The 15,929-nt window shown below is 33.5% G+C and overlaps 1 protein-coding gene across 1 annotated transcript in view; it reads right to left on the bottom strand.

Moving 5' to 3' along the window:
* Dhc64C (dynein heavy chain, cytoplasmic) overlaps positions 1–15,929 on the bottom strand; it is a 1,087,706-nt gene that overhangs the window by 769,044 nt on the left and 302,733 nt on the right. Inside the window, exons 26-27 of the mRNA XM_090398628.1 lie at positions 15,560–15,670; positions 4,722–4,931 (exon numbers count right to left, since the gene is read on the bottom strand). Coding sequence (XP_090254754.1) covers positions 4,722–4,931; positions 15,560–15,670 — 321 coding nt within the window. The remainder of the gene's footprint in view (positions 1–4,721; positions 4,932–15,559; positions 15,671–15,929) is intronic.

Below are 15,929 nucleotides of genomic sequence, written 5' to 3'. Positions count from 1 at the left end.
GAAGCACTGATAGAGACCCTACTCATTCACAAATCAATAAACTTAATAGCTTCCTGGTCAAAGTTTATTCTTGGGATGAAGAAATGGTAAAAAGGATAAAAGTTCATCATGATTTTGCTCCAAGACTGAATGGCCTTCCTAAATTGTATTAAAAAGATGTGCCTTTAAGACCTATTGTGAACTGCATAGACTTTATACTTAGGACACCCTATGACGTCCTAAGTATAAAGTACAACAAAATACTTACCTAATCTTCCTAAGTACAACAAAATACTTATTACCTAATCTTCTTTTCTATATTTACTGGAGATTTTGCTTTCTCCATAAAAAATTCAATAAATTTTAAGAATAAAATTTCAGGATTATCCTTACAACTCAGAGATCTTCTAGTAAGTTTTGATGTAGTCACATTCTTTACAAATATTCCTTTGACAGATACAACTGAATTGCCTCATAAAGACTTTCTTCCTGAAATTGTAAAACTATTTGACTTTATCATTAATTCAGGATACTTTGGAGGCCAGAACAAAGTGTACATACAAATAGCTGGGAACAGTTATAGTTTATCCCACAACTGATCATGAATTTCTTAAAAAAATTAATTCAATAAACCCAAGAATTGAATTTACACTGGAAGTAAAACATATGAACCATCTTCCTTTTCTGTATGTACTCATTCTATGTTGGTTTTCTATATACTGAGGTTCTCAGGATATAGAAAACCAACTCATACTGATAAATACATTGATTCTAATACACATCATCCTTGTCAGAAATATGGTGTAATCAAATCTTTAGTCAACAGAGCTCATAAAATATGTTCTACAGATTCTCTTCTAAACAAAGAACTGTTTATTATCAGAACTATTTTTATCGCTAATGGTCATAATCATTATCAATTCCTGCCACATACCCTATACAGGATATGATAGTACTACATGAAAAATTTACATCATTACTACCTTCCTATCTACAATTTTTCTCCAAATCAGTCTGTTATTTGTCAAGACTCCAACATTATCAGATCTTATATTTCTATCATATAAGGCACTTTGTACAGTATCAATCCACCTATATATTCCAATGGGTCGTTTTCCTGCCAACTTGGCAGAGAATACTTGTTTTGCTAATCTTTCCTCGCCATTCTATTTAAGTGACCATACCACCTGAGATTAACTCTGCTAACGCATTCCTGGATGCTGACAATGTCAAGTTCTTACCTAATATCCTCGTTTTTAATATTATATTGCCATCTGTTCATGCTTCTAATCTTTCTCAGCACTCTCATATCTTCGGTCTCTAGTCTTTGGTCAAGTGTTTTACTTCTGACCCAGCTCTCAGATCCATAAGTTAAAACTGGTTTGAACACTGTCTTGTATACAGCTAATTTAGTGTTCCTAATTTCTCTCTTATTCCATATGAATTTATTCAATTGACTTCCTACCACACCAGCTTTGCTGATTCTGTTGTCTATTTCCATATTTAATTTACCATCTTCACTAAAAATCGCGCCTAAGTAGCTGAAATGTTTTACTTGTTCCACAGGATCTCTGTTCACAACGCAGTTGACATTTTCAACGATTCTACCTATTTTCATCATCTTTGTCTTTTTAATGCTGACTTTCATACCATATCTATTACAACAGTTATTAAATTTAGTCAGAGAATCTTGCAGACTTGTAGCAGATTTATTTAGAAGTATAACATCGTCTGCATAAAGTAAAGAGATGACATTAACATCTCCAATTTTGTATGAAGTTTAATACCACTTTCCTTCATAATGCGATCCATATCGATAATGTACATCCTTGTCACACACCAGATTTAACATTAAACCATCTTCCTGTACTTCCTTTAATTCTAACTGCTGACTTACAACTCAAATAGACTAAGTATTGCTTGATATAATGCCCCATTGACACCATATAACCACAGCATATTGAATAGCTTCTCTCTTGGCACCTTGTCATATGCCTTTTCCAGATCGACAAAACTTAAATATAGATCTCTGTTATATTCCCATCCTTTCTCAACTATCTGTCGTAAAGTGAAAATCTGATCCTGACAACCTCTATTTGGCCTGAATGAATATTTGTTCTTCACCAAGCTTCTCTTCCACAACCCTTCTCGACCTTTTCTCAAATATATTTGCATATATCTTACCAGGAACACTCAGTAATGAAATGCCTCTGTAATTCTCCCATTCAGTTTTATTTCCCTTTCTATATATGGATACTATGAGAGCACTACTTCCAATCATTGGGAATTCGTCCCTCTATCCAGTCTTTCTGAACTATGCAGTGCAGTCACTGTAAGACTTTTATACCACCATACTTCAGATTTTTTTTGGTCAAATATCATCTACTCCTGTTGCCTTTCCATATTTCAAACCTTTGATGCCTTTTTCTACTTTAAGTATGGATATATATTCTTGACTATATGACTGTTGAGTGTTTTTTACCACTGTGCTATCACTGCTTGTTTCATTTAGCAATTTTTTGAAGTAATCACTCCATACTTCAAAGATATATTTTTTCCCCGTTTTCATGTCACCTTTATCATCTCTAACTCCTTTTACAGCACTCTTTCCTTCATTTCTAAGTTTCTTGAACAACCTCTAGAATATCTTACCACCTTCTTGATATTTATTTTCTATGTTCTTGCGAAAATCCTCCCATGACTTTTGTTTAGCTAGTTTTACACAGTGTTCAGCTTTCTTAAATTTGTCTCTGTATTCTTTAAGAGCACAAGCTGACTTATTTGCCAGGAACTTTTTACACAGTGTTTAGCTTTCTTAAATTTGTCTCTGTATTCTTTAAGAGCACAAGCTGACATATTTGCCAGGAACTTTTGATATGCTTTCTTCTTTTCCTTCACTGCCTCTTTAACTTCCTGTGTCCACCATGGAGTTCTGATTTTTTTATCCTTGCAGACAAACTTACCACATGCCTCTCTGTCTGAATCAATCAGGGTTTTCTTCAAGGCTTGCCACTGAATCTCCAAGGTTTGATTCCTGTTCTCAAACTCTTTCATTTTTTTCTTCAATAATCTTTGTGTATTTTAGTCTACAGTTCACATCTGAGAGCTGCTCAAATTTCATTCAATTTAAAACTTTCTTACATGTCATTCTTTTCAATATGTAATTCAATTTTATCCTGCTCAAGACTAAATAGTGATCACTGCCAATTTCAAATCATCTGTACACTCTGGTGTACTGCACAAGGGAGAAAACATCACTATCGACAATAACATAGTCAATGAGACTTTTCTTATTCCTTGCCTCTTCTCTCCATGTGAATGTGTGCATAGTTTTATGTTGGAACATGGTGTTAGTAATAACCAGTCCATGTCCTGAGCAGAAATCCAACAAGCATTTGCCATTATTATTAGCTTTGCTCTTTTCTCCAAATTTTCCCAAAATATTTTTGTATGTCTGACAAATCATTTCCTACTCTGCTATTTAGATCCCCAACAAGGACCAACTTTTCCTTTTTCATTGTGTCAGTTTCTTTCTCTAAAGCATTAAAAAATTCCTCCACTTCTACCTTAGTAGAACCATAGGCACAAATAAGTCTCATTGTCCAGTTCCCCTAATGGTTATAATGCAAAAACTATCAAAAAATTAATTACTATGGCCATAATTATTAATTAATTAATAATTATTAATAGAATTTTCAGAAAAAATAGCAAAATAGATCATTTCAGCACATTAACACACATTGCTTTCAGTCCAGTTCACAAACTCAATACCTTCCTTATCTCACCTAAAGACAAATATCCTCCTCTTTTTTTATCATAGAGTTTACAGAATCCCCTGCTCTTATGGCTTATATTATTATGGATGAACTGGTCGATCTGCACAAATTCACCTTTAAGAACATCAGGAATACATTTCACTTAAAGAACTCAACAAATCTGGTTTAGCAAGCCATTATTATCTACAAAACACAGGATTCAGTGGTACAAAACCAAAACGTTTCATAAAAGTTTTACTTTCTTCTGGAAAGGCTCTACAAAGAAAGCTGTGAAACACACATTCACAACCCAATCCTGAACAAAAGTGACTGTCTATAACTTTCTCAATTTTGGAAAGTTATAGACTATACGTATTCCTTAATTTGTAATTAAATTTTGTTTATATTTAAAAATAATTTAACTAAATTAATTTATTTAATTTATTCTGAATAACTATTAATACAGATGGAGCTTTTTCTCCTGGAACCGATAGTGTACATAATATGTGCTTTCAACTGAATTGTTTTTTTTTTTTTTTGTGTTTCCTATAACTGTATTGACAATGGCTATGAAACTTAGCTGAAAAGTTTACAAATAAAGACATTCAAATGAAATGTAAGTGATTCTGGTAATAATATTTTATGATATTCTTCCTTTTACATCTTGATTTTTTGACATATTCATTCCTTTTATAGAACTCAACCATATCATTATAAAATATGAGCACATTGCTAACACATTACTTCCTTTTAGTAAACCCATAACTGTACTTTGCAAAACATATCTTGCCTGTCAATCCATTATTCTATGCAAATTCTTACCAATGGCAAACTGCCTTACTGATGTGGATGGATAAACGGCAGATTGCTAGTTTCATTTTCTGTGAAAAACAAGATTATAAGTTTTACATAAAATAAAACTCAACCATTCACATTCTCAATTAATTTCAAAATATTCTGTTTCAATATATTTCTGAAAATACAAACCTGCTTCAAGAATTCCTCAAGAGCCATTTCTCCTTGGGCTACCAAAATAACATCTTTAATTATCACTTCATTCCGCTGCAAATCAATATCCCAAACTTGACCAAGAGTCAGGTCTGAAAGAACCCAATTGACTCTAAGCTGCTTCATCAGTTGTTTCCAGTGCCGTTCTTTCAGTGCATCTGATTTTAATTCAACGATAAGCATGTTTACCTGTAATCAAAAGGATTAATTTCTTTCTAAATACATTCTTGTAACAATGCTTCTGAAAATACCATAATCTGATTCTATTAAATGTCATAATTCTATCTTTAGAATACAGATCATTACTCATCGAAACACAGAAACAGGCTGTTTTGATTAGTTAATATTTATTTATTTAGTACATGAAATTTTATACTAGTGACATAATTATAACAAAAGGTATACAGGAAGTACCTCTTGTTGTAATCATTAACAAACAAGACAACTTTGTGTGCAATAAAATACAGCAGTTTAGAACTATGCAAATCCTGTTACCTCAAGAGTTTTTTTTGTTTTTTTTTAAATTAACAAAACAAAAAATTTCAAACACAGCATATGACATTTGATTGTCCATATTCATCTTGTAACCAATAGACAATGAGAAAAATTACATTCTGAATGAAGGCAGATTGTGGGTATCACTATCAACATAGTACCAATAAAGATAACCTATTCTACTTGATTACATCAGCAAGAATGAATAAGCAAATAAAGAGTAGTATTTTGTATGGAAAGTTCAAAGTGGGACTGAAAAACTGATCATAACAGATTCCTGTTCAGCTGTTCAAACTTCTGAAAAACAAATGAAATACTAATCAAAAGCTGATATTCTCTATAATGGCATTTATTGGAACAGATAATCAGATTTGTTCAGGTTATTACAGTTAAAAAAATATTGAAAAAGTTAAAATTCTGAAACATCCCATTCAAAGCAAAAAGCAATGTATGTATGTATGTCTGTGTATGAGTGATTTGTCTTGTTTTAGGATATTACATAACCCTATAGACAGATTACTTTGAGTATGTTACCAATTTTAAGAAGTCAAAGGGGTATCTCAGGACAAAACAATGCTAGTAATATTACATGCATTCTGTGTATCAGTATGAAATGTGAAAAACACACAAGGAGGCCTATAAATCCTAACCTGAAATACCTAATGGCCTTGATTTAGTGTTATTAGAAAGTGGGGCTGATTATCTATGGGTAAATCTCTGATAAGAAGCAGTTCAAGGCAACAAAAATGTGTGTTGAGGTTAAGATAGTTTGTGAGGGCCGAGGAAAAGATTCAAGAACAGCCTCATAATTACTCATCATCATGCTTTGATGAAGTAAGGAGACCATTTTCCCAATGAATGCTATGGCAACTATCCATAGCATGGCCTAAACATGGCCATTTCCTTTGAGACCTATTGTAGATTCTGTTGTCTGTCCAACTTGCAAATCTTCACACTTCTGTCATAAATCCTTTATGTATTTATTCTAAACTTTTCAACATTTGTTAAAAATTAAGATTGCAAGAACAAGATTTCCAAAATTATATTACTGCCAACAAATCTTAATTAGATTTCATGAAGTTTCCACTCTTTACAAAAAAATTTTGTGAAGAGTGGAAAATTTTCTAAAAATTTTGGTTTTTATGTATGGAATTTTGTCTAGATATCGTAAAATGTTTGACTTCCCTATAAACACACAATACTTTTCCTCCGAAATGACAATAAAAATTGAAAGAACTGCAATGGCTTCACCTACATCTCCTGCCTTTGCAAACTATTCTATAGAGCACTTAGAACAGCATATGCTTGCTATCCACCTCCCGCCCCAAGCTTTCTATATGATGACTGACATATCAGCAACATTCTGAGATCTGGAATTCTTTATCTAAGTTTTGTTTTTATCCATAGAATTAATTCAGTTCATCCAATGATTAAATGCACTCTTGAAATTAAGCATGCCATTCATTCCTTAATGTTCTCATACAAAGACAGCATAATTGTTTCTTGTTACTCCAATCCACAAAATTTGTAAACCTACTCATATGTTAGTGCCAATGTTGGACAAAAGTTTTTTTTTATTATTATATATATTTTTCAAACTTTTATTTATTTTTTTTACATAACCCAGAAACCAAACCCTGCTTTAGTGACCTTATATGGAACTTCTGAGTCTCACAAGGAACACCAAAATTATCGCCTACCTAAAGACAACCACAAAAATCCATATCCATGACATGATTCAAATGCTGCAGCCTGTTAGTTGGAGAGCTGACTCAGCCAACCATGCTGACCAATGGTTATTTCGGATTAGGGTCGAATTAATTACAGCAGCTACAAAGCCAGTGTATCAGGCCTGTGAATTCTGTGTTCTTCCAGCCAATATGCCCACTTCTAGTATGAAAACCGACAATTCCATATGAGACAGACTAACCTGCCTATAGTTGAAAAGTCCTTAAAGTTTCTTTGCATCACAGAAGAAATTCAAATTCCAGCACTTCCAAGGAAGTTATTTCCAAATAATTACAGGGAAGTAACAGCACTGTTTCTTGTCACTGTCCATCTCAGAAGTTGGACAATATCGACGGGACTCATAGCTACTCATATCCAGTGGCTACAGCCACTGATAAAACTGATCATTTTGACCTTTTCTTTTCACACACACACAAAAAAGGAAATAAGTAATATTTAAATATTTAAAGGCATATATTTCAGCCTGAATATTACAGGCCATTATCACTGATGATGGCCTGTAATATTCAGTATGAAATGTGGTGTTAAATAAATATTATTACTTATTTCCTTGTGTTTTTTCATGTGAATTAAAGGAACCTCACATGGCACAAGCATAGCATCTCTTAAAGATGCAATTTTGGCCTTCACCAATGCCACTTTAGAGGTAGTTTCTAGTTTCCAATCTGTATGTTATATGTCAAAGGTGTTGTCTTCAGAACCTTGGTCAATGTCAAATTAACCTTCAAATCCTATCCGAACTAAATTCATTCTTACACTTACCAAAGGATAAATATCCTCCTCTTTCCTATCTAGTTTACAGAATTCTTTGCTCATACCATCTTCCTATCATGTCAGGCAGGACAGTCCACTCATATATATTTAGATAATCCAATTCGATGATTTGATAGTTCAGGTCTTGCCAGTCAAGCTGTATCTACTAGACACAGGATTCAATAGATAATAGTGAACTTTTATACAAATGTAAAGTCTTTCAGAAATGTTGCATAAAGAAAGCAGTGAACCCCCTATTCACCATCCAAACCAGAACAGAAATAATTGTTTAAGCTTCCCCATTCTGGAAAATGGTCTTACTCAATACCCCCCCCCCATGACCATGTTAAATAAGTTGATAATTTTAGTGTTTTTTCTTTTAATTCTAATAGTTCCACATTGGGCTCTTTTCCTGCATTTGTTAAGATGCACAATAATTTTCAACAGTTATTCTATTTTGCCTATTTAACTGCTTGCACCAAAAAATGGTCTTGAAACAAGAAAAAAAATTCTGCTCATATTAAATAATTTACTTCCACAGTAAATGAATTCTGCAGTTGATCACTTATTAGTTATGAGAAAATCCTTACTTGGAACCTATGCAAATGTCCTTGCTGCAAACCCATTTTAAGGAGTGGTAAAGAAGAATTCAATATTGAGGAAGATCAAGCAGTTTTAGCCAAAGAGCTAATTTTTAGGTTTATGAGAATAGTTGAAATCGTGGCAATAATAACCTTATCTATTTAAACTTCACCTATTTTAATGAACCATAGAACAACACCAGTGTTACTATATCCTTCAACTGTTCAGAACACTAAATTTAAACTCTGAAAATGAAACCTTATGAAAGGCTATACTTATCGTATACTTAATTCTAAATCAGAGGAATTTTAGGTATATAAGAACATAGTTTGATGTTAAATCATGTAAGCCAGATTATGCACTATATCCACTGTTTCATTACAGGAAACTCATGAAAGCAACAAATGGTATTAACTTCAAATTCAAATGGACAATATTATAGTAAGTTCATTATGCAGATTGTTATCATTCAAGTCTTCATAAGTCTAAGTAAATCAAGTAATTGCAGTGAAAAATTCTGAATGAAAATCAGCAATAAATAGAATAAAAATATTAATATTAGTGAAAAGAGCATATCATCTACATTCCTGTTACTGACCAATTAAGCACAATTTTTAGTGACAATGGTAGATTAAGAATACAAACATAAGTAAAGCTGCTAACCTGGGAAGCTACTTTCATATTATACATGCAACTTAAACTGTGTTCGCAGTGTCTGTTTCAAGTCTGCAAGGGAAAAACTAGAGAACTCTAAAGAAACTGATGTCAAAGCAAAATGAACTCAAGCTGGATTTAGAAAAAAAAATAAATAAATAACAGCAGTTAAGCAGATAATGAGTTATCACCACTGTAGCCAAATCAATATGTAGATGAACTGTGTATATTCACTTGAATTTTTAATGGGCCTTGTGCCATTATAACATTTCTTTTATACACATATATTCACAAGCATATAGTAATTTTATTACTGCAAATATTTCAACCAGAAACTAACCAGTCATCATCATCAGCAGCATAATCACAAGGTAAAGCTACAAAAAAGAACGTTAATCCTATTTATCGAGCTGAGCCACATGCCATATTCCACTTAATGGGTGGTTTTAAAATAAAATATAATTTAATTACAAAATGATATGACACATCATTATATTAAATTTTATAAAAAAACAAAATTTGGGGGTTGGGGGGGCACTATTGCTTGCCAGCAGAGAGACGGTCATTCTGATTTAAATCTGGATGGTGTAGAAGTGCTTCAGCACTCCTTTTAAATAACCACTCAAAGCTAAACATGCACAAAAGGTAAAAAAGGCGAGTATTGGACCACAGGATATCGTGATAAGTGTCCACTCTAATCCTGAACAAGGCCAAATTTTTTAGGTTTATTATTGTTAATAGAAAATTAATATAACAAAAGATAAACAGCTTCCCCTGCCTCTCTTATTCTCCCTGGTGTTCACTAAGTTCAATGTGAGTGTCTCCACTCATACTTTGGATAAACAGGACATTCTGTTGAAAATAGACTACAAGATTAACAACAATAAACCTGAAAAATCTGGGCTTTGCTCAGCATGGATTGGACAATGACCATGATATCCTATGGTGTAATACCTTTTACATCAATGCAGGTTTAGGTAGTGTGGTTATTTAAAGCGTGCTGAAGCACTTCTACCCCACCCACATTTTAACTGGAATGACTCTCTATTGCTAAGATTTGGGAGTCTCATCCTCATAAATGGCAAGCAACAATGCCCCACCCCCATTTTAATTATTTTTTTTTAACCTTTACTATAATGCTGTGTCATTATTTATTTAACATTAATTTTATTTCAAATCACTTAATTTTAAATTTGGGCCTTAATTGTAATATTTTATTATAACCACCCACTAGGTGGCATCTCGCATGTGGCTCAGCTTTGTAAATAGGATTAGCATTCTTTGTTGTAGCCTCACCTTGTGATTATGGTGATGCACTGATGACCAGGCAGTTTCTGGTAGAAATATTTCCTTACTAATGTAATACAAGATTATTAATTAATTGTAATTAATGTATTACAAGATTAATGTAATACAAGAATACAAAATTATACAAGAGACCTCAATAAAGGTCGAAAGCAGTCTGGGTAGTGATCCTTCCCTTACTATGTAATACAAGAAAATTAATATATTCTTGTGAATATGTGTATAATAAATGTATATTCACTTGGATTATCCTCTTCTACTTATTCATTCTCTCACCCTCACTTTATTTTTTAATTTTTTTCATTCATATTTATACCGATACATCACAATATGGACATATTCAACAATACCAAATTAGATATTATACTTAAATTATAATTAACTATCTCCAGCCACAACTATGTAATTCTGTCTTAAATTTACAGAAATTCGATGATTCTACAAAACCCATTAATGAAAGCCATTCCATATATTTTCTACTGAAGAGTTAAAAAATATGAGCTTTGCATATTTGTTTTCTTTTCTTCATTAAATTTTTTATTAGGTCCTCTAATAGAACCTGATTCACAAAGAACAACGGAACACTGATTTAACAGCCACTTATATCCCTATTTCCCCCTCTTCTAAAGATAAATGCCCAACTATGTAGCTGCCTGGTGTATATCAAGTTCTGTGTGACTGCAATCTGTCGTACTTTGGACAAGTTGGATGCTCTATAGAAAAAAGAATACAAGAACATCAATCATACATTCTTCACAATTAATCCAATAAGTCTAGATTGGTGCAAAACTGGATAAAGACACGCCACAACATTCTCCAGTCCAGGACTCGCCATCTACACAGATGTCGCTATAAATTCGAAAGCCTATTCAAAGAATGCTGAGTCCTTACTTCAATGCCCTAACTTGAATCGAAATGATTGCCTATCCTTGTCAAAAATATGGGAAAGTTTAATCCAGATAACACACTTATGAATTGCGATTTATTGCTATTTATGATAGAATTAATCATGAACCAATTAGTGACTGTGTTGAGGTCTGTAAATATTGTAAGCCTATTGATGGAAGGGCTTGGTAGAAGGGAAATAATTTCAGCTAAAATAATGTATATTATATATGTGCATCAGAAACCAACTACAAATATACTCGTATGTCGATTACCGACCTCCTATACCAAGCATGAGTTAACCCTCAGTATAAGTACCTTAATTTGAACCCTTCGCTTGTGAATAAAGCAGAGAGCACGTCTGGGAGCTTGGTAGAAGGGAAATAATTTCAGCTAAAACAATGTATATTATATATGTGCATCAGAAACCAACTACGAATATACTCGTATGTCGATTACTGACCTCCTATGCCAAGCACAAGTTGACCTGTAATTTGTAAATCAAATTAAAACTAATAAAATCAATAAAAATAATAAAATGAAATCAATAAAATAAAAACCAATTTATTCAAATTTACAAAGGATACACTTTAAACAATTTTTCATGCGCAATGGTGGTTTTTCCTGGCAAACAGGACAATAATAACATGTTTCGCGTCATTGTTTGTTTCTGTACATACTCAGCATGGCTTTGTCAGGCGATTCTTTTTTTCTTTTTTCGGGATCTTCATTATTTGGAAATAATGAAGATTCCGAATCCTGCTGATATTCTGTGATGCTGGAAGCTCATCCATTCCAACAAAAACTGAGATAAATTGATTTCTAAATTTTAAAGCAGTCATTGCGTTTCCAGTAATTATATTATAAAATTTATGTGCATTTTGAATGTATATATCAAAAATGCGTATTGCCAATTTCTTTGGCCATCTAATTGTCTTTTGTAAGGCAGAATACTAAAAAAGCATTTGATCAGAAAGATCGATGCTTCACATACCCAAATTATAGTCCCTAACGATATTTGGTTTTAATTGAATTTTACACCATTCAGATTTTTCGCTTCAACCATTTCAAATTTGTGCATATTTAAAATGGAAAGAACTTCCCTCTTATCCTTCCATTTGCGATGATGAATTCGTTAAATTCATCATTGCTCATATTAGCGTAAGCTTCTAATTCTTTATCAGTAAGTTTTCTTTTACTGGTCATGGCGAAACTGAAGGTTTTTAGAGACGAGACGCAATAAATACAGTTGTCAGCGCATGTAATATATAGGTGGGAGTGATACGAGATTACTCGTACTTGGGTATGAAACAAAATTCTGTCTGATAAGCCGACTACGAGATTACTCATAGTAACCTTGAAGGTGCAAAAGTGCTTGGCGTGTGGGAAGAAACTATGCCCGAGGAGCATGGCAGCTCCTCGGGCATAAAATTGTGAATTGATACCTATAATTTATTCATCACTCTGATGAAATTTACCTCTCTTTAATGCTTAGCAATGTAACATCACGCAGCTCATTCTACTTTTGAATGATCAATTGTTTGTATTCCGCCTTGTAAAAACTGTTCTTATCAAGCCACTGATGATAGTCTGTTAATTTCAGACTGAAATATTTGGCAAATATTAAAATATTCTTGTGCTAACATGTTGATTATTCTTAACAAGGTACTTGCTTTCATTGATGTTGAGGGTTCGGTTGTGCTGATGGTATTCCTGGTCAGGGACCAGGTGATCATGAACACATGAGGATTCTTCTAACAGCTATCACTGCTTAGGCCTCCAATTCAGTGTGGATCTCTAGGAACATCAAGGAGGTCCAACTGTGACATTACTCCTCGTGAAAATTTCAAACTTTTGTGGGGTTACCATGATTGGCATTTCCCAATAGATGCAGGAAGAGGAAGTTGCTCTGATTGTGTCTAGGTAGCTGTTTCAACGAGAATGTCTTCTGAATGCAGATGTTGGAAATTCTTCCAAGCCTTCCAAAACTTTTCTAGATAAAGTAGGGTGGCATTTTTTTTTCAAGTGTATATGTTGCTGTTTCTGATGTTATAAGTTTATTTTTGTTTTCCATTGATGTGCAAACTGTCTCTAAACACTCAGATGATGAGTGATAAAGACCACCAATAAACATGAGGATGAAAAATTGCTCATGCTCAAAAGGAAGAAGATTCAGTGCTAGAGCTCCCTGCCCAACATGGAGCAATACATGGGTACTCACTGTCTGCTCATGAAAAGTTCCACTTCTGCTGAGGAGACAGTGGATACCCATGGGAGGGGGGGGGGTGATCCTCCCATGCTATACTCCTGCCATGGCACACCTTGAGCCTTGCTCCTGGATCATGGCGAAAGAGATTTACTGCAACACCTTTGATCTCTGCAGACAAAGCCAGCCCACTAGCCAATTGATTCTGATCCTGGTCAAACTATCCAGGGCCTTCATGATGAAGCATAGGCTAAAGCGGTACAAGATTACCAGGATCTCCTTATTTCAATGTCCAAGGGTCACATCACACATCAAACCTGGCAGCAAGGTGTTAGATCCCAGTTTTAGTTTAGAAAATAATGAAAAAAGACTCAGAAGTATAATACAACTAAAATGTATAGACAAAGAGGTAGAATGAGAAGGGCCAGTGCCATAGCTAAGAACTCCCCTCCAACATAAATAGTTTTTTTTTTAATTTTTTTTTCTACATCAAGTACTGAGTGTACACTTGACTACATTCTTGTTGAATATTTTATACCACTGTTTTGTTACTTCTTGTTTAACTATCTTTCAAAGATGTTCCACCACCTCAGATATCTATCTATCTTTCATGTCACTTTTATTAATTCCTTTCACTCTTTCCTCTATGTCTAAGCATTTTTTTTTTTAATATCCTCCAGAACATCATGCCACTTTGATATTTATCTTCTATCTTCTTAGCAGTCTCCCCATCATGACCAATGACTTTTGTTTAGCTACTTTTACACAATGTTTTGCATTCTTATATGTTATTCTATATTCTCTTAGAGCACATGCTGACTTACATTCTTGGAACTTTTGACATGCTTTCTTCTTTTCCATGACTGCCACTTCAACTTCACTAGTCCACTATGTCTGCATCCAGTATTTTCTTCAGTTTTCCATGGGTCTCAAAGGTTTGGTTTTCAAGCTCCTTCATTTTTTCTTCAATAATATTTATATATTTGAGTCTAGAATGCACCTCTGAAAGCTGCTGCGCTTCAATTCTTTTTAAACTTCCCTCTATATCTCTCTTTTCAATATGGCATTCAATTTTATCCTGCTCAAAATTATTAGTTTCTATTTGAAGTTCCCTGCATAACTTTTTTCCTGAACTAGCATGAAGAAATTATGATCAACAATTTAAGTCAATTATTCTTTTTTCTTTGTCTTCTCTCTGTATGAATTTATGTACATTTTTAAGTTGAAACAGTGTCAGTGTTGACTTGTCCATGCCTTGAACAGAAATCCAACACATAGCATTACTATTAGCTTTGCTCTTTTCTCCAAATTTTCTAATAAAATTCTATATGTGCTATATTAATTTCCCACTCCGCTGCATAGATCGCCAAAAAAGAACCACCTCTTTCATTTTTTCAATGTCAGCTGTCTTCTCTAATGACTTGAAAAAATCCTCTGCCTCTTCCTTCTTTGGGAGGAAAGAAGTGCCTTTGGTCTCAGAAGGTTCAAAAAACCTATGTGGGATCAGACTTCCAAGAAGTCTCATTGTCCTATTCAACATTTTTATTTTTAGCCAACATCCCTCTTCTTGAAACTGCTTGCCCATCTAGAAGATTCTATGTTTATTAGTGCTGAACTCTAACAACTTCTTCCTTTCCCTGATCATTAATGCCTAAATATAACATCTTATTATTTAAAGGGATTTGGCCTGTTTTTCAATACCAATTACATAGACATGGAATGTAATTCTTCTCTAGTTGCACTTCTTTTCCATTCATATTTATGTAGGAGTTAACTTTTTTTTTTTTTGACAAAAACTGGGGCACATGGCCTGTTTAACCAGGTCATGTGCCCCAGTCAACATGGCATTTCCTGTTGTTGTATCGTCACTATCTTTGAGTTTAAGTCAATATTTAGTTCCTAATCTGGCTACAATACCCAGATTAGGAAATTTGATTGCTTACGATGTAACATGTCCTCTATCTTATTGTTGCAAACTTCAGAAAAATACAAACAAGCTGGTCATATTCGTAGCAATGTCATTGGTTATGAAAGTTAAACTAAATACAAAGTTAAGTTAAATACAATAGATTACAATGGGATTATCAAAAAATGCAAAATCCTAGATATTTTTAGTTAAAAAATAAAACATTCAGGTTCTTTTAAATGGTTTGATATTAATTAGTTTAAATTAAAAAAGAAATTTAACCTTCGTATATCCCTGAAGCAACCGTTTAACATATTCATAGGAGGCATACTGCCGGAGACGTGCAGGTAGTTCTTTCAGCTGATTTAGTAATCCATCAAGTTGTTGTCGGAGCTAGAAAATTTAATCAAAGTATTAAGTACTATTCTATAGCTATACATTACTGATATTAGCAAAACCATCATTAAAAGTGCTCTTAAGCAAGACTAAATTTTCATAAAAGTAGATGACCTGCAAACAAGGTTAAGTTTCAATCCAACTGCACTAATATCTAATGGTGGACAATACAAACTGAGTTTTGTACTTCTGAGTAACATGAGATGCAATCGCTTCGCTATAGCAAACTCTTTGAATCACTGGAACATTGTTACAG

This window comes from Typopeltis vanoorti, chromosome 10, assembly GCF_054136105.1.
Source record: "Typopeltis vanoorti isolate ZY-2024b chromosome 10, IOZ_Tvanoo_1.0, whole genome shotgun sequence".
Taxonomy (NCBI): domain Eukaryota; kingdom Metazoa; phylum Arthropoda; class Arachnida; order Uropygi; family Thelyphonidae; genus Typopeltis; species Typopeltis vanoorti.
The sequence above is the reverse complement of the archived record's forward strand: the minus strand, read 5'-3'. Positions and strand labels throughout refer to the sequence as shown.